Source organism: Toxorhynchites rutilus, chromosome 3 (assembly GCF_029784135.1).
Source record: "Toxorhynchites rutilus septentrionalis strain SRP chromosome 3, ASM2978413v1, whole genome shotgun sequence".
NCBI classification, from domain to species: domain Eukaryota; kingdom Metazoa; phylum Arthropoda; class Insecta; order Diptera; family Culicidae; genus Toxorhynchites; species Toxorhynchites rutilus.
This window is the reverse complement of record NC_073746.1, coordinates 101,114,136-101,133,922: the sequence shown is the minus strand read 5'-3', so window position 1 is coordinate 101,133,922 and position 19,787 is coordinate 101,114,136. Positions and strand designations below refer to the sequence as shown.

The 19,787-nt window shown below is 38.3% G+C and overlaps 1 protein-coding gene and 1 pseudogene across 1 annotated transcript in view; one reads left to right on the top strand and one right to left on the bottom strand.

The window, feature by feature from the left end:
• LOC129780377 (uncharacterized) overlaps positions 1–19,787 on the bottom strand; it is a 270,544-nt gene that overhangs the window by 26,433 nt on the left and 224,324 nt on the right. Inside the window, exons 11-12 of the mRNA XM_055788571.1 lie at positions 19,320–19,395; positions 18,351–18,729 (exon numbers count right to left, since the gene is read on the bottom strand). Of these exons, the coding sequence (XP_055644546.1) occupies positions 18,495–18,729; positions 19,320–19,395 (311 nt within the window). The 3' untranslated portion in view covers positions 18,351–18,494. The remainder of the gene's footprint in view (positions 1–18,350; positions 18,730–19,319; positions 19,396–19,787) is intronic.
• On the top strand, positions 6,091–6,223 carry LOC129780882 (U4 spliceosomal RNA; annotated as a pseudogene).

The following is a 19,787-nucleotide window of genomic DNA, read 5'->3' as shown; positions in this document are numbered from 1 at the left end:
TACCATCTAATAAACTAAGTTTGTTTTGACATAGGATTACATTTATCGGGAACATATGAAAAGTACAAATTGAAGAACTCAGAATTGGTCGCGTCACGAAATGTTGTTCAGTTTCTTCTGTTTTACTACATATTTGTGCAACCCACAGAGTGTTTTCCTAACACGGACTAGAAAAATCATGCACCGTGACGATACAAGTAAGCTGCGAGCACTCATGATTCATAAGTAATCACGCAAACGACCGGACGGCAGCGGCGATTTGGCTCCCAAATGGTTTCTCTCAAGACTAATAGTTATCGTTTAGCGTGAGTTTTCCAAAAGGCTCTTTTCCAAGATTAGAGGCGAATGAACTGTGACAGTTTAAAGCCTCTAAAAACAAACAAACAAACAAGCGGCATGCGACATGACCTTTTGAGTTTAACGGTTCGCTACAACAAACGGACTAGAAGAACTCTCGAACCCGAGCGAGAAATTAACATGAAAAAAATGGTCTAACGTAATCCTACATCAACTATGCGATCATGCTTCGGACACAAATCTCCGAAATTAGTGATAAATCTTCCATATATGGGCACCGTTGTTATTACCGTATTATAGCGTGACCTTAATTCACAATGTGTACTTCAAAACGTTAAACTTTTATGTCATCAAAAGTCAAAATGCAGTTGTGGAAATATTCGATTTCGAGAAACCGTGTGAAATATTAGGTGTATAATATAACGTAACGAATGTTCCTGCAAAACGCTGTCATGATGAAATTCTCAATCACCACTTTTTGCAATTTTCTTGCTACAAAGTTTATTCATCAATGAATGTTTCACTCTCGCAATAGTTCCAATCCAATCCGAACGGCAAAAAAAAAACCACGAGCAATCTAGGGGCTGTCCACATACCACGTGGACAACTTTAGGGGGGGTAGTGGGTACGAAAATGTCCACGTTTGTCCACGATGAGGGGGGGTGGGAGTTCAGATAATGTCCACGTGGACACGTTGAACAAAAGTTTTTTAAAAGAACATTCAGATCTGTTTTCGAAAATAAATGAAATCTTTTCTGCAGTTTTAAGAATGTTTAAACTTGTCGCCCATTTTGAGTACTCCATATTTATCCATAAAATGGTTATTTCGAATATTTTTCCATATCAGCGAACTTCTCCGCTCAAATATGTATTCTAATTGAAACTCACATGAACGGCGAGCGATCAAGTTTCCATTGAAAGTAGAGGATCATTGTTTTCAACTTCTAAGCTACGTCATTTGAGCATAAAGTGAACTCTGTGATCTAGGTCCAAGTCTACGGAGAGTCAATTTGACATGGCGAACTGCTGGTACATTTTTATCTGCAGAGTACATGTGGGGTGTTGATAACATGATAAAATGGCCGGAATATTTGGAGGATTATCTAAATAATTTGGGAAGGACTTTGGGAAACGAGTGCTATTCAAATCTCTATACCTGCACTTGTGTAATATAAGAACCAGATTCAGTCCACTTTTTCTAGGTACCCTCGTTCCCGAATATTTTCCGAATTTTGCGACGTTATCTTTAATACAGCTGAGTTAGGCATGCTCAGCACCGGAGAGCGGTTTTTTTGCGGATCACTTTGTCCCACCGAACGAAAGATTGGAATGTTACAAGTGAGTTTTCTGTTAATTATTACATGTTATTACAACATTTGTGTTTTTTTTTTCAAGAGGCTTTGAATCCGGGATTAGATTATATATTTTTCACCACAGCCAAGAGGAAACTGCTATCAATTAGATCAATTCCATAGTGGAAATCACAAGCGATAAGTCTTCCTATATTTGAAATTGAACTTGACAATTTCACGTTTTATGGAATTAACCGCATCGAAAATATTTTTGTTTCAAATTGGAGCATTTTAGGCATCCAAAATATTGTTTTATTTGTTCTAATTTTCGCTTCATTATCTGAACTTGTATCTCGTTGTCAAAGTTCAGTAAAGAAGTATGTAAAGAAGTATGCCGAAAAAAATTAGATTAAGGTTTGCTGTGATTTTACGATTATGCATTTATGCATTTGTCGTTGGTTTTCTCGAATGCTCTTGGAAAGCGATTTTGAAGGAGTAATATTTTGGTCATAATACCAGTTATCATAGTGGAATAATTACATAAATGATCAAATAGATTCCCATACGCATTAGAACAAATGAGATGGAAAGCACGAATTTTTGTTTTAGCAACTTTAACCCACCATTTCATACAGTTGCCATTACCGAGCTTTTCCTGCAGCCAACGATTTCACATATTTTCAAACTCTAAGATACATTGGTAGGAAGAGGTGCAATCAATCAAAGAATAGAAAACCGCAACTACTAATAAAGCCTATTTGCATTTTTTTTTCTTTTCGAAAAAGGATTTAGGAATAAAACGATTTCAATGTTGCAAGCTCCGGAAGTGAAGCAGTTTGCGTTGCATCGAAAGAAAGATGCGCTGCCTGAGTCAAGAATTGTCTAGTGTAATTGTGCCTCACGAGCACTCCGAGAGAATTCTGGATATTCAATGCACAATGGTCGATAGTAATTTCGATTTCAATGCGAAAAAGTCAAAACAAAGAAAAATTTTTTTCTTTAATTTCTTTTCCTTTTTTGTATCATTATAAAAACACAAAAAATAAGACTAATTTAAAATTGAATATAGACGCAATGCAATTATTTCTTTTTTTTTCGATTAAAATATATGGGGGAGGGGTATGGTCAATGTCAACGCTTGTCCACGAATGGAGAGGGGGGGGGGTAGTCTAAAATCGTGCTTTTTATGTCCACGTGGTATGTGCACAGCCCCCTAGCATCCGTGCAAACTTGATTTAGATACCTTTCAGTTGTGCAATCATTTTTCATTCTTACTCAACATTTCGTAGCCTATTAACGTGCGTAAGAAGATTGAAGGGATTGAAGGAGATTAGTCTGAGAACTCCAGAATGCGTATTGGCAACACTGTCCGCTGTCTCGCAATTTTCGTTCATCCCACCATTCATATATATCCGGGTCGGATCGCGAAGACCGCGCTAGGTTTGAATGAAGCGGATCGTGACAACCGCGTCAGGTTTGATTAAAGCGGATCGTGACGACTGCGCCAAGTTTGATTGAAAGGGGATCGCGAAGACCGCGCCGGGTTTGTATGTAGCGGATCGTGACGACCGCGTCAGGTTTTATTGAAAGCGAATCGCGATGACCGCGCTAGTATAAATTGGAAGCGGATCGAGACGACCGCGTAAGGTTCAATTGAAAGCGGATCGAGATGACCGCGCTAGGTTTGAATCGACCGCGCTAAGTTTGATTGAAAGCGGATCGCGACAACCGCGCCAGATTTTATTTAAAACGTATCGCGATGATCACGTTGTGGTTATTAGGAAGATGATCGCGACGACCACGCGTGGTTTATTGAAGTGGCTCGTGACAACCGCAAATACATGCTACAGCGGACTATGTGCAGCTCGAGAAGGTAGTAGATGTTCATGAAACAGCCAGTAAAGAATTGAAGTGATTTGAAATGCTGGCAGATGACTTGACTGTAATCGATGGAATAGTGATCAAAACCGGTAATGCAGTCATACTACTGATTTTAGGTCAGAAAACGTTATCGTTCATAAGGGTCACCCAGATACGGCCATGTTTGCTAGAACGCGTACGGTGGCCTGGCATGCCGAAGGATCCAGAGGCATGGGTGACCTCGGGTGCGATTTATGCAACCAGCGGGGAACAATCGTTTCAGATTTCAACATGCCCCTCCCTTCTAATGAAGACGAACATAAGAAGTAATGCCGTGATCGTGGTATCAAATCCATCGTATTTCCAGCGAAATGGCTTGGGAGAGAGTTGTATGAAACTGGTAAGTAAAGCAATGGTAGCAACAACTTCAACTGGGACAAACTATGGAAAAGAATTGAAAGCAGCCATCCATGCCTTCAACGCCGCTGCGCATTCTCTTACAGGGATACCACCAGAGAAATTAATAATGGGGAGAAAGATCAAGCTTCCGTGGCGCGGAAAACCTACATTTGATGACAGCCTACTGAATGAAAACGTCACACGGAAAACGGGCCCTCCCTCGTTCAGCCATAGCAGAGGCCAGATGTGTTTTCCGAGTTCCTGGGCAAAATAGGATACTGCAAGGAGCCCGGTTATTCACAATTAGGGTTTTTTTTCTGCTGTGGTAAGTACTTGTAGATAAAAGAGTGAAAAAATGTCGATACTGGAAATAAACTTTTTCAATACGTTGCAGCAAAGTGCAGCCTTAGTTTTATGCTCGTTCCAGATGAAATAACAAAATGGGTGTAGAGAAATACAAGGAAGCGGATGGAAAAGTATTTTTGACGTTCAATTACGTCTTTCATTAAGGGGGCCAAATCAAAAAACAGGTAACGTTTTTATGAAATAAAAATGAATCGGATTTTCACTAAGATTTGTTTGATATGTTATACATCACAATATCTGGTGTGTAAATGGTTTAAATCGATGAAAAGTAGAAGCATTTCGATTTTCCCATACATTTTTTGCTCATTTGTCTGCATCAATAACGAGCAGCTTATCGGCGAGGTAAGGTAAGGTAATGAATTATAGATACTTGAAACTTTTTCAGGTCATTCGTCTCTACACCCAAACTAGCGTTGGCTGAAAACATTTCATCTTTGGCAGAAATAATGCCATTTCGTGTGCTGACCCTCCAGCGCAAATAATGAGATATTTTAAAAGCTTAAAGAAAGGTTTGTATGTATGCGAGCAGACATCTCTTCCTGTTTTCTTTTTTCAATTCATTTGGGAATGTGCCAAAAAAAAGTCCATACGACGTCAATGGGGATCGAACCAAGGCTGGCTGGAATGCAAAGCTATTTTATTTGGTCTGAAATATGTATATTTAGCCATTCCATGCGAAACCGATATAGTGGGTCTCAGATTTTCTTGGAAAGCGGCAATTTTATTCCTTATCGTAAAATATTAGGCCGTAGTTTTTATTTTTTTATTGGGATGCCCATTTCCATTTTAGGGTGGCCCGAATTTTTTTTCACCTTTTCCAAATATGATTTTTTTCAAAAATTCATAACTTTTGAACTACTGAGCCGATTTGAACAGTCAGCATATCAAATTAAAACCATTGAACTAGCCTCGTTAAAACAAAAACTACACTTCTTGAAAAAAATAATGTTGTTTTCATAATTATTGATTGTATTTGCTTATTAAAGATTACATGGTATTGGGATCAAGGGCACTATATTTTTTATATTTTTTCTTGAAGGCAGAAGTATTTTAACGTAGGACAACGTCAATCATTTCTATACTGGGGTGTAAGTTCAAAGTTTCTAAAACGAAAGCGTTACGCCGCAGAACGAGATTTTGAGCGTTAATAGCTCCAAAACAACTGAACAAAATGGTATGATATACACTTTATTCGAAAGATAAAATGTCTACGCGTTCTATGCTTGTAACTTTTTGATCCAAAAACTTGTTTCAATAGTCTTAAAATTCCTTTCAAAACACGCTATTGAAATCACACCAATCGGTATAAAAGCGATCGTCGCTTGGAAATCCACTCAGTTATGATTGCGCAACGATTAAGGTACCATCGCTGGAATGAATGGATGTTTCCCTAACACAGACTTCAAAACCATGGAGCCTGGGAAAATCGGCATAGATGCAAGCAGCGGGAACTTTTTACTCGTTTGCGTTTCTGCAAATCGGAATGTATCCCAAACAAACCATGGAGCATGGAAATTGGTATTGCAAATGAGATGCAAGCTGCGAGTACTTTTGTACTCGCTTGCATTTTTGCAAACCGGAATGTGTTTCCCCAACACAGATTCCGAAACCAATAAGTTGGGAAAATCGGCATTGCAGATCTTGGCAGTTCTTTTATACTCACATGCATTTTTACACTCCGGAATTCGTTTTGTTAACTCGGTCTACAAAAGAGGGTACAACCTCTACGCATACCGTTTGATGATTAGGCAAAATGCGATAACCACTACCATAATGCATGAATTGACCTAAATTGGAACTTGTTGCAATTGAATTCGTAAATTGTTTCATTCATTCACTAGTTTAATCGATAATTTAATCAATACATACAAAAGATAGCTCTGCGCAGCAGCGATATCGTATCCAATAGGGTATATCCGAGGTGCGATTATTGCTAATTGAAAAAACACAAATGATTACTAACCCAACGGCAGTTTGTTTTAGTTTTAGTTTTTGTTCTTCAGTTATGATGTTTCAAAATTAACCGATGATCCGAAAAATCTATTTTTATTCTTTCTTTTCAACACAAAAATTCATAACTTTCGAACTACTGAACCGATTCAAGTGCTCGACAAATAGAAAGTAGTTTTTGAGAAAAATATTAAACAAGGGAAAAAACAGATTTTGTTTTCGTAATTATTGATTGTAATTGTTTTTTTATATTTTACATGGTTTCGGACCAAGGGCACCATATTTTGTTATATTTTTCTTGAAATTAACATGTTTCGTTGAATATTCCTGTGCGACTAGGCTACATCTATGCGACTAGAATCCAAGTACAGTAAACCTTAATTTGTGCGGGGGATAGGGACCGCACAAAGAAGTCGCATAAAAAAATTGTACAAAACTTCACCAGCAGCTTTAAAAAATCGTGTTCGGTACACATTTTGAAAAAAATGTGTTCGGTACACATTTTGAAAAAAATGTGTTCGGTACACATTTTGAAAAAATCAGTAGGTGATAGACGATTATATTTGATGAAAAAAAATCCTTCTACGCATATATTCGAATTTCAACAATGACAGAGTTATATTACTTTTTTTTTTGTTTCGGACTCTGTTGCCTCAAACTGGTTCAACATTAAAAAGTACGCTACAGAAGACGATTTTGATGCTTTCATTTGAAAGATGAGAAAATTTAGTACAGGATATAGTAGTGGAACAACTAAATTAGTGGATATTATTAACATTTTGGACATTAAAAGTTAATAATGTTTCATGTGTTATTATTTTATTTTATTTTATATTATTTTATCCTAAAAAACAATATATTAAACAAGACTGTTTCTATCAATTAAATTGAAGTTCTTTATCCGCTCTACGATTTGTTCTTTGACGCCCAACTTCTATCTTTCTTAGTTTGACTGCAATATCGATATAAACAATTTTTGGTGAAAAATCAAGCAAAATTTTCAAAAATAACGATTTTGACAACGCTGTTCATGTAACAGCCACCTAAACTTAACCTTAATATTGAAAGGTAACATTTCTTCTTGGAATAAGCCATATTAGAAACATATAAAAAAAAATCCCAAACTGTATATAATCGAGTCCAAATTTGTATATAATCGAGTCCGACCTGTTTGGGATTTTTTTTCGAAAGACCAACTTATTGGCTTTAAATTGATATACCCATCATCCGAATCCGCCTAGCAGTTCAAAATTTTTGATTTTTTGAAAAAAGTGAGTTTTGGAAATACTTCTAAGAGAAGGAGGACAGAGTCATAGTCATGCACCCAATATCATGATGGGTCGGATGATTCACGATATGCTCTATATAGAAATGTCATAATATTCGAAGAGATACTTCTTAAATTAATTCGATCCGTGTTAGCTTGTATTGAACTATTTGATAGGTTTCCTCCTAGAATCCTTCAAACACTAATAGCACTGAACCATAAATTTCTTGTATTATCTTCCACGGTCATGGTCAAAAGTGACTACGGCGATTTTCTAAGCAAATGTAATAGTACTCCCCTTTTAATGTTTTCATTTTCTCTTTTAATCTCCACCAAGTATCAACAGTGATTAAATAATTCGGCAATTCACTGATCTGTGTGAATTTGCGGAATAAATTACGACTCTACAGCTCCTGCTTTTTTAATGTGCAGCCATTAGCAAGTTTTAATGCCAGTTCATTACCATTCCTCGAGCAACGCACGCAATGTGTTAATCTCCCCGTGTCGACCTGCACTCACAAAAAATGCTATTATTGCAATTTTTACACGACCAGAGCAAACCGAGCAAAACATTTCTTCTGCCTGCTTAGTTTCCAAAGCATTGCTTTCTACTACCTATATAGAATTAATTTTAATTAAAATAAAAATTACTCGCATACTTCGCTCGGCCGCAATTACTCCAGCGGCTACCCGTAATACCCGGCGATTTCCGCGGCTGCTGCTGCTCATGAATCAGGAATATTAAAAACAGCCGACTGGATGGCATTAAAATGCCCGGCTGCTGCTGATGCTGGATGGACTCTTCGCCCGTTGGTGAGTGGATGTACATAGAGCGCGTTGATCCTTTGCGGTCGCTATGAAGTTTCTATGGAATGTGGCTCCGCAGGGCCTGCCATCAACATACCGAGCGGCGCTATGATTAGTATGTTAATAACTAATGATGTTAGAATGTAATTAAAATACGAGCCGATTCGCCAGAAATCGTTTGAACCTTGTGCTGTGGTGGTTGATAACTGAGAAATGTACTGAAAGCTGTTTGGGCGCGAGGTGTTATGAGCAGGATTTATCACATGTAAATTAGTTCGTTCGTTTCCATTGTGGCTTTCAGTCTGACAGGAAGTAAGATTTTGTATCAAGAGCATGAAAAATCAGATCTATTTGCCTGGGAGAAACACACGACAGAGGCGACAAAGAGAAACTTTCCCTTACATATTAAACTGAAATGTCTGGAAGTAATTGCTTTTTGCACACCAAACTCGACCCCAATTCCGAATATATTCAGCAATATAAGTACCTGGAATCGGTGCACCGTAAAGAGTTTACCAGAATTTTTGCGTTATGAATATGAAATGATTCTTACGCTTCCACTCTCAGGATGTAATTTTGGGGTTCGGAACAGGAAAAAATCTCATCACCAAATGCTTTACGGAGTGGTGTTGCCGAGGACATGAGGAAGTTGTAATAAATTCCAACGATTCCATCCATCTGGACGAGGTGGAAAATGACATTTCGTGATATGGTTTTGAGGTATTTTGACTGGCATTTCGAGAAAAAGTGTCAACCGACAAGGTGATGGCGTGCATTGGAAATTAAACACAAGCTGTGGCTACAGATGCCGGTTTTGACGTAGAACTACGTCTTTCATTAAGGGTGCCAAATCAGAAAACAGGTCACGTTTTTTGAAATAAAGTTAATGTTAATAACTATTTTTGCCGCGAAGGGATTTTGGTGATTTACATACCAAACGAATCGTAAATTCCCTAAGATTTGTTTGATATGCTATACATTACAACCCCATAGTCGGTCTATGGTTTAAATTAGAAGCATTCCCATTTCCTCATACTTTTGTTCTGTACATTTGTGTGCTTTCCCGAATAGAGCTGTCAATAACGAGCAACTTATCGACGAGCAACGAAGGGGAAATCGTAAGATGTTAAGTCTCCGTGAACAAAGGAAAAGAAGAAGAACGAAGGGGTATATTTGCCTAAAGTATAAACAGTGGATCTCGCTGAGGCAAACTTTCATTCTTCGTGAGAAAATCGACTGAACAACATATTTTCTGGGCGAGCTGGACGGCGAGGGATCAAATACCTTTCTCAAGGCAATGGGGGTGGAGGAGTTATATGATTGATAAAGTAAAGTTTTCCAAGGGCCTTTTTGAAGGTTAGAGACGAATGAACTGAAGAAGTTTAAAGTCTCAAGCAAGATAGGAAGGTAAACTTTCAGTATCGCTCTAACCGAAACAATGAACATCGCTTGTTCTTCCTTGTTTTGCGTCATCACATGTCTTCGTTTCGGATTGAGCTGTGGACGCGACCAAATTACTCACTCGCTGATGTCTTTGGCATTGCAATCATAGCATCAAACTGGCGCCATTGCATTCAGGTTCTGAGCTACACAATTGGGTGGGGAATCATCAAGCTAGGCTATTGTCAGCTCATCAAGAAAATAAATGTTCTGGAATTTTGTCAGTGATTTGGTTTCGCATGACGGAAAACTCTCTCCACAAAGGATGACAGCTAAGTTAATCTAGACTGGCAATATTAACAGAAAGGGCTTCTGAGCGTAAAAAGGAGATAAGTGCGTATATATTTAATTTCTTTAAGCCATCGATATATGAATATTTATGTGCTTCTTCGCTACGCTGAAAGCCCATTTGTATCTGCTCTCGTGCGCATTGGCCCTGTAACGATGCAACAATCGCCTAATTTTTTTATGCTATGATTGACAATTATTTGGTGTTGCAAATTATGCAGTCGTAATGCTAAATATAAACAAGGAGGGGAGATAGCGGGAGGGAAATATTTACGCTAGGGTATTGGTAATGAATCTCTGCTGAGGAAAATATTCAGCTTTTTTCCAAACATTTAACATTGTTTGTTTTCTGTCATCATAAAAGCTTCGTTGGTGCCTTTGACATTGCATCAATGCATTGAACTGACGCTATGGTGAAGCAGGTATTAAGATTGTGCGCCAAACAAATATTTGGGGAATACCAAGTTATTCAATAAGTTATATTACGTTATTAATTTATTTGGGCTCGCGTGCCAGTCTCAAAACTGCTTTCAATGAGGATTGCATTTGCGCTAATCTTGATCATAATAAAGCAGTGCTACTCTTTTCGAGGTTGTTGAGATTAACAGATAGAGTTTATTTCGTTTATTTAGTCACCACGAAAGTAAATGTCGTTCTGGAATTTTGTATGTGAGTTTTTTTCGCTTGCCAGTAGCAAAACATTCTCCATGTATTGTTCTGCGAGCACAAGAATTAATCATCAAACCATTATCGTCAAATAATTGAAAAAAAAACATTTCAGGGCGACCAAACTGGTAGAATGGTTATTTCAAAGTTTTCGTAGCATTATAAAATAATATTCGTCGTTATAAATAAACGACTTGAATAAAACTACAGCGTAGTTCTACGTCAACAATGCGGTCGAGTGTTGAACACAACCTCTTATAATTTTTTCCTTTGTGTTAATCCGTGTTTGAATCCACGGAAACCTGTCAATTATTCAATGAAATTACACCTGGTTATTTTGAAACTCATACATACTTTGTCTAAAACTTATATGAATAAAAATTAAAACTGATCTGAAAATCGGATTAAGCTTGGATTCAGAAGGTAGCGAAACACTGTAAATCAAAAGTCCATATAAATCCGCAGAGATTGTTTTAAATTCCTAAGATTTTGACTTCGCATCCGCATTTTTTTTTTAAAAGAGGGGTGGGTAATATCGGCGACATAACCGGAGAGACGTAGGACTACACCAAGGGGTGTCCATTATTCGAATACCATGGGGCACAGATCCCAGAATGACCAACTTTTCATGTACAAAATCACAGAAAAAAATCAAATGATAGAATAAAACCTCAGCACTCAGCAAACACTCAAACGTTTAGATTCAAATACGAAAAAAATCTAAGTTTGTCGTGCAAATGTCGTGCGGTGCAAATGTTGCAGGGGTTATTGTTCAGCCGGCAACGAACACATACTTGATGGCAAGCATATCGTAATAGGAATTTACCGTCTGTTATCGTGATTTAATTTGGCTTTGCACTCCTCATGAATAACTGTGTTCTACTGTGAGTCAAGTCCTTCATTTGATACCCATATTGATGGGGTTTATCCGCCATTTTGTAGCGGTCGCTATCTTGGATTTTCAAGATAATGAAATACGCAGTTTTATACTGACTGCAGAGATAAAGGTGTGTTCCAAATTTCACATCAACCGGTAAACAGGAAAGGGGTCAAATTTCAATTAATGTGGTACATAACCATAGACAAACATGTTACATACAAACATACAAATATGTCACAGCTAAATAAAACCGGCTCGACCCTTCCACCGCTTTCAACACACTTCGATAGGCTCTCCTGCTTCACATCCCATTGAAACTCCTGTCTCTCACTCTTGCGGTATCGCACCGCATACATCCCCGGCAAATGCAGCAATCTCTTATGCTGAAAATCAATTTCAAGATAGCGTCTTTCCTGCTTGGCGTCCGATGATACAATGTGGCCAAGCCCATTTCATTTCATTTCTTTATTTTAATGTGAACAATTGCTGAGGATATTTCCTATCAATGTGTGTATTTGGAACCAAAATCCATTCATTAATTGAGGAGGTATTAGCGTTCAAAAACTGAACACTTTTTCACACCGAAATATTGAAATGGGCCCCTATATTGAAAGGTTAGACGTAGTCCTACGTCAAAATTGGACATATCCATAGTAATTTTATTCAGATATACCCGTAGATCGGTCATCTCTGGCTGTGACTCTTTCGGATGAAGTCTGACCAACGGAGAGCAATGACTGCCCACTACCAGTAGCACAACGCACATTTTTTTTTATTTATTCATTTCATGACAATACCCAATGGTGAGGGGCACAATGTTCCTTTCGAAACCAGCGCAAATATTTCCCGCTCAAACATCGAAACATACGCGAGCATTCGCTGGGAAAAATTTATACGCAGATATGAACGGAAAACGCGAACAGAAAAAACAACCGCCTCCGAGGGCGCAACACAATTGAAATTTACGTCTGATATGGAACTGCGGCAGGGCAGACAAATGAACGCGCCGTCATCCCACGCCGCAACGCGTTTCTGATGACGAGATGGAAGCGCCTGGTGTGTTTGTTGTGTGTGCTCTGGCAGAAAACCTACATGTTCACACGATTTATTTAACCAGGAAATGATCAACTTTCACGACTACGGCGCTGAATGAGAAGCACTTTTTTGTTTGGGGAATCCGGAAAAATGACTCGTATTTGCCGAACGGATGAGAAATAAATACTTTCGCCGGTTAATAATATTATTCTAACATAAATTTGTAACCTGCACAGTATGCCTACAAACATACCAGCCACAGATTTCAATTTGATATCTGCGAAAGTACTTTCCAAATATATGGATTTATGTATTTTCACCGCGAACATTCGGTAATCCAGTACGTATTCAACAGCAAGGTCCTGGGGAATATTGTCAAACGCTTTGGAGAAGTCGAAGTATATTTCATCTATCTTGTGGTTCTTCTGGATTTCCAATGATAAACGGTTGGTGACAACCATGAGATTCATTGGTCGTTCCTTGACAGACCGACATCCCAGAAATTTGCACTTGCATGCAGTTTGGAATGCAGTGTACAGAATGTTGTGGACTAATTGGTCGGTGTCAAGCCCGATCAATTCTTCGAAGATTTTAGCCAAGCAAAGCAAAATGGAGACGCGATGATAATTGTCCACAGTACCGTTTTGTCTCATATTCCGAACAGTTTCAAATTCCAAACACTTCATTTTTGAATGTAAATTTACTAAGCTTTTATGTTATAAATAATTGAATTATGAAAATACAGACATTATTTAATGTATAGGATTCATTTTGACATCATTCACCGGTATCGATACAGCCTATAATTCATAATATTGGACATTTACAGCATTTACACGCAAAAAGTTAAGTTTACAGCATTTACACGCAAAAATTGTAGGAGAGAGAATTCCAGAACATATATGTAATCTATGAATGATGTGAAAGTTATCCTGAGCTTTTTTGGTTGCACAGGATCCCGTCCGAGCTATACACGACCTCCACCAAAATTCCTGTTTGCAAAATACTGTTCCTCCGTCCGTAAATCACTTCAGTACCCGCTGAAACCATCAGGACCATCAAAATAGAATTTTTTTCGTCAGTAGAGATAACCTATACATTGATGAATTTTTCGTTATGGTATATAGCTAAATGTATTCTTTCGGAAACATTCTTTGTCACAACATACCATGTCCCACTGTCGGTTCATGTGAGCTTCGGCAAAACTCAGACATCTTCCGATGTGAGATTTTATTTTTATTTTTTATTTTATCTTTATTCGGTTATGATTCATCTGACATCCGTGGTCTTAATGAATAAAATATCTACACCTAGGCTATTATAAAAAAGACGAACTGGACACCCTTTTTTTTGAAGCAGCAGGATGTCTCGCCGAAATCGTCCTCCACCAACGTGAAAGTTCGGATCATCGTTGACAGCGGTTCGTTGTATCCAAACAAGGTACGATGGAATCTATTTTGCAGCAAAGATCGCTGACGAAGAGCTCGTTGACCAGCACGAAGGTCCAATAGTGAGAGTAGCTGAGGAGAATCAACTTCTCCATTCAACAGCTTTGATACGTAAACCGCTTGTTGTATTCTGCGCCTTATCTCAAGGGTGTCCAGGTTTAGAAGCTTGCATCGATCCGGGTAGGCAGGAAGATTCAATGGATCGCGCCAAGGTAAATGGCGTAAGGCCAACCGGATGAATCTTCGTTGTACACGCTCTATTCTCAAGTTCCAGAAAACCACATTTGGTGTCCAAACAACGGAGGCAGTTTCGAGAATTGGTCGTACTAGTGCCCAATATACTGACTTCAAGCAGTATGGATGGATGGTGTAAGATGGTGTAAGATGAGGAGCTTTTAAGCCCTCTTTATGTGAGTATTTTTTTACCAAAACTTGACGAATTGTAACCCGAGTCACATTTAAATTGAAATATTACTTTACTTGCATCAGCGATTTTAAGGTATTCGAAGCTGTTCTAGCTATTTCCCGCTTCTCCTGATTAGAGAGCTTCGATTTACGTGGATCTTTCTCCTTCATACCGTATCCTTGAGGACTCGCCAAGTAATTGAGCACTACTTTATGGGATCGTCCAATCCGACGAGCAATTTCTCTGATACCAATATTTTTTGTTGTTGAAATGCATCGATTTGTCTTTCTTCTCTCTCCATGAGCACTTTTCTCTTCGGCATTTTTCAGATATATTGATCAAAACAACTAAAACAATGGAAAACGTAACTGGTCTTATAGAAACTTGATACTTGAAAAGTACAAAAACATTCGTTTACGCTCAGCGCTTGCACGCACACATATGAAAGTCATGCAGTGTATGGTAGTCACCAATACCTACACACTAGAATATAAATTGCTGCATTGTTTGTTTACAATGACACAAATCAGCAGTATCATCAACTGGTCTTACAGAAGTTGGACCGAGTGTATTTGCCCGCAATGAACAAAAGTTTGGCCACCCCTGGTTTAGATTAAGTGACAATCGGTTCTGTTTAGCTACTTAAAGTTGGAGACGAAACAAATAAATAAATAAAAGTGAGTAAATTTCGGAATCATTCCCATGCTGTGAGACACGCTTCTAATTGTTGGAATGGTGTTCCGGTTTCAAGTTAGAAAAGTGCAGAATATGTCGAAGTTGACAGTGCGTAGTGTACATAAGAGTTACAATGCGAATCAATAGACTTTCAGAAAAAAATCGAGGGGTTGTATCCGGGACACGACCGTTTAGGACGTAGGACTACGCAATCTTTTTTTAAAATTTGTTGGTTTATCATTTCGGATATTATTTGCGAATACGTCGAAATTTCATAAATAACCCTTCAGTAAAAAGTTCCAGGGACCCTGAAAAGGTTTAATGGCTTGCGTGGTTTTGTAGAATCATTTCGAGAAGCAATTATTCTTTCTTGCCTTTGCGAGAACAATACACTAATTGGTCATATGTTGCAATTTGTTTCTTTATATCAATGCACACGTTGCACTGAGTATTCAACGAGAGGCATCTTTCGTGCATTCCCATTCAACAAGCATCAAACACGCGCCTAACAGATGCACACCGTTTCAGTGATAAAAATGAAACATCGCGACCGTTTATGAAAAATCGGACTCTCGGTCAAAACCGTCAGCAAAGCTAGGAGCCTGTTGCATCAGAACAGAGCCGATGCGCACGAGAGCAAATACGAATGGCAACTAAAAGTTCACAGCTTGAGCGGAAACATAAAACACAAAACGAGCAGAATAAGCGACCTTTGTTGTTTCGGGCACAGAAAGATTCTGAGAATTTTCCTAAGAGAAGATGTAATACTTATACACTAGCGACAGCTTACTTAATATGCAGAGTTTACTTCGCAAATATTCTCTTTTCGCTATCTCCCTTCTTTGTTTCTATTCTGGCGGCTGCATAAGTTACCCGTTATTGACAGCTCTGTTCGGGAAAGCACACAAATGGACAGAACAAATGCATGGGAAAATGGGAATGCTTCCAATTTTCATCAATTTAAACCATATACAGACTATGGGATTGTAATGTGTAGCATATCAAACAAATCTTAGGAAATTCCCGTTTCGATTGATATGCAAATCGTTAAAATCCATTCGCAGCAAAAATAGTGATTAACGTTAACTTTATATCATAAAAACGTGACCTGTTTTCTGATATGACATCTTAATGTAAGACGAAGTCCCACGTCAAAAAAAAAATAAAAATAAGACAATATCAATCGCGAAGGAAGATATGAAAGACAGAAATTAATGCTAACTTTCAGGACATAGTTATGCTTTCAACCAATTGGGTCAGCTTTGATTGTTCTCAAGCTCCATGATTCTCTACCAAAGTAGACCCTACAATGTGTCCTGGATTCGATCCATTGTAATTTGAATGGAATTTATGGACAATTGTGAAGCGGAAATTTTGGCGCAGCAAAGAGGTTATCAACAACACTCTTGGAATTCGCTCATAGTGAGGGCTAAGCTTGTTTCACTGTATAACTGAAACATGAATAAAAGTACCGCCATGCAGTCATCAGTAAAGCTTTGCTAAAAACCCATTATAAATCCTGACCTTGAGTCAGGATTTATTGATTTTATTATTGTAGGTTCAGTGAAAAAAGACGGTATTTGTACTAAACTACGAATATCTTAAGGAATGAAGATACTGATATGTATAATTACACAATTCAATCTTCAAACTCAATTTGTAATCATTGTTTCGAATGAAACAAGGAAAATCCTATGGTAACAGCATCATGTGACAATTGGTCACTCATGTCATCATTTGAGTTAGGATGCATAAATCACAATTGAATTGTTTTTTTTTTGTCTGAAAATCGGTACCTTGCTGGTGGTATCGGTTCTGCAGCAACGGGGTGTCGTAAAACAAATTCCAATGTATGTTTTGAAACTTTAAGATAATACCTAAAGCGTTACATAGCGATTTTAGAAAATTCGAAGAATTGCCAAAACGGCGGCCATTTTTGTTAAAAATAAGATATTTTTTCATGAAAAATCTCTAAATAGCGATTTTCAAGAAGTCGAAAAAATAAAATATCAAAAAACGGCTTTGTAACGTCTTAGATAATTCATTTTTACATGCTGATAAAAAAAATTCAGTCAAATCGGTCGAGTAGATCCTGAGATATCGATACCACCAGTTGAAATAACATGGTTTCGAGAAAAACGCATTTTAAAATTCGTGCAGCATTACTATATCCCTTGAGGTGACTTCATACTTTTGGCTGTAACTTTCGAACGAGATCAAATATCGAAAAATCCTTTTAGAACAACATTTCTGAAGGCACAAGCCTCCCGGAAATGCAAAAAACAAAAATTCATTTTTTTTAGATTTTCCAGACCTGGGTCCTCCCTTAAATAATTATTTGATGTCTCCCAAAAAAAGACAAAAAAAAAAGTTGCGCAATACAAAGATAAAAAAATGAGAAAAATAGAATCATTTTCACAATAAATTTTAATTGGTTGATACAACTTAGTGGAAGAAGAGTTTTTTTTGGGTGAGAAGGTATTAACATATTCCTGATTTTTCAACCCTTAATTAAAGCATTCAATATTTTTCAAATACTATGTATCACGAAACCATGATTTTGAGACAAATGTTGAAAACATAACACAATTAGAAACGAAAGAAAAAATCTCCGCTTACACTCGCATCTCTTCATTTAATCGCGCCAGTTTACACGATAATGCTTATACGCAAAACATTTACAAGCTCAATTATCTTTTTGCATGCGTTCACGAGACGTGGTAGATAATATTTAGCCACCCAAGCTTAATTCGTTGAAGTTGGCCACAGCAACAACAACAAAAAAGATACTCTCCCTAACCAAGCATCCAAAGCGCTGAACGTTTGTTCGCCCTTGAGGGCTTTCATTAATCACTAATGTGATTCGTTTGCTCCCCATTCTTTTTCCTCATCGGGCTCAGCCAGAGGGAAAACAACAGAAACCTCATACTTGCATGGTAACCAAAGGTTGATGTCTGATACCGACTGTGTAGGTGTGCTGTGTGGTGTATATCGTGCTGCTGGGTTATTCTCACATCTTCTTCGCTTTATCCAGCTTTCCCCCGGATTAGACTTAATGCTAGATTTCTCTTGCTTTTCTATTATTGTATACCATTATTATTCCCTTTTTTAACGGAGAGAGAGAGAGATAAGGAGATACTTTTCCAACGCAAACAACATAACTGTTTTTTTTCGCTACTACCCTCATTAAATATATACTTTGAAAGGCATTTCTCATGGAGATATTCACTTCTTTGAAAAAATATATATAATATCCTAAAACTCTAAAATGTACCTAGTAGTGGAGTGTAGAGTGTCCAGTAGTAGTAGTAGTATTGATTAGCAGTAGCGACCGTTCCGCCATCGGTCGGGCTCGATCGCTCGTCTCAGTCGTCACAGAGGTGCTCACATGAGCAGGACGCCAGGACGCCCCAGTTCATTAACTGTTGGTTGTACAGTTGAAGTGTTCGTCGGCCCGCAGCGCCACCGGAATGTCCTCGTACGGCCGTACGCCGGACAGCCGTTGATTATCGCGAACTTTTTCGACTTCCTCCAGCACCCGCAGCAAATTGCGGCCAGCCAGCTTCTCCAACTCCTCCGCCGTCCAGCCGTTGCCAAGCAGCTCGGCGAAAAGCCGCGGATAACTGCCCACATCCTCGAGATCACGCGGCGTGCTTTGGAGGGGTGGACCCAATGGGAGATGGGAAAGCGTGTGAGTGGAAACGAGAAAAAAAAAAACAAAATATGGTGAATAATATTTCCCAGAACAATTTGCTCATTCCGAGCTCGACATGAGTGTGTGGTAGTGTAAATAGCCGCTCCGGGTTTTTTACGATAATGCCCCGAGTGTGAAGGAAGGAAGTCTGTCTACTGGTTCAAGTGCGCTGTAGCCGCAGGCAGGTACTTCAAATTTGAGTTTATTTGTGCGATACTGTGGATTCGAGAAATTCATTTGAGTCAAATTTGGTTGGCAGCTGTGGACCTTATTAATGCGAAACGAATAAATATTTACGTTTCCCGAATGCAAACCACCAACCAGGCGACCAACAATTGGCAAATATTCAATTCAAATTCCAGCAAACGTGCATTCAGTTCATTCTACTTATTCTACGTATTTCCCAAATTGTCCGCAGACGCGGGGTGGAAAATGCTGACGGAACACAATTCTCATTGCAATGTCCCGTCCAGCAAGCTCGAGAGTGAGAGAAGTGAAAAGCGAGCGAGGGAAAAAAATATTGTATTTAAAATGAATTAAATTACTTACAAATTAATGCCATCGTATCCGGCTCCGAGCCCCACATGATCGATCCCGGCAATCTGTCTAATATGATTTATGTGCGCTATTGAAGATGGGAGAAAGAAGAATAAAAATAATATTATCGTTAGATGAAAAAAACCCTCGGTTGGAGTCAGAGTTATTGCTAATAACTTTATTGTACTTCGATGAATTGGAATTGTCGTTAAGCTTTTTTTTCCAACGTAGGTGGAAAGCTATATTTCTCCCGGTTCCATTTACGGAAAATGTTGCTCGCTGCTCGAATCGATTTATCATTCATTCACTGAAGCTGGAACGTTTTAGTTAAGGTTCGGTAATATTGCAGGGTAGACTATGAAGAATTCCAGGTAGTGTTAGTTTCTCTCAAATATCTGCAGATATGTCAAACATTTTATATAGGGCGTTAATTGAATATATTCAGCCAAAAATCAACGAATAAGGAGAATCAGAATATTC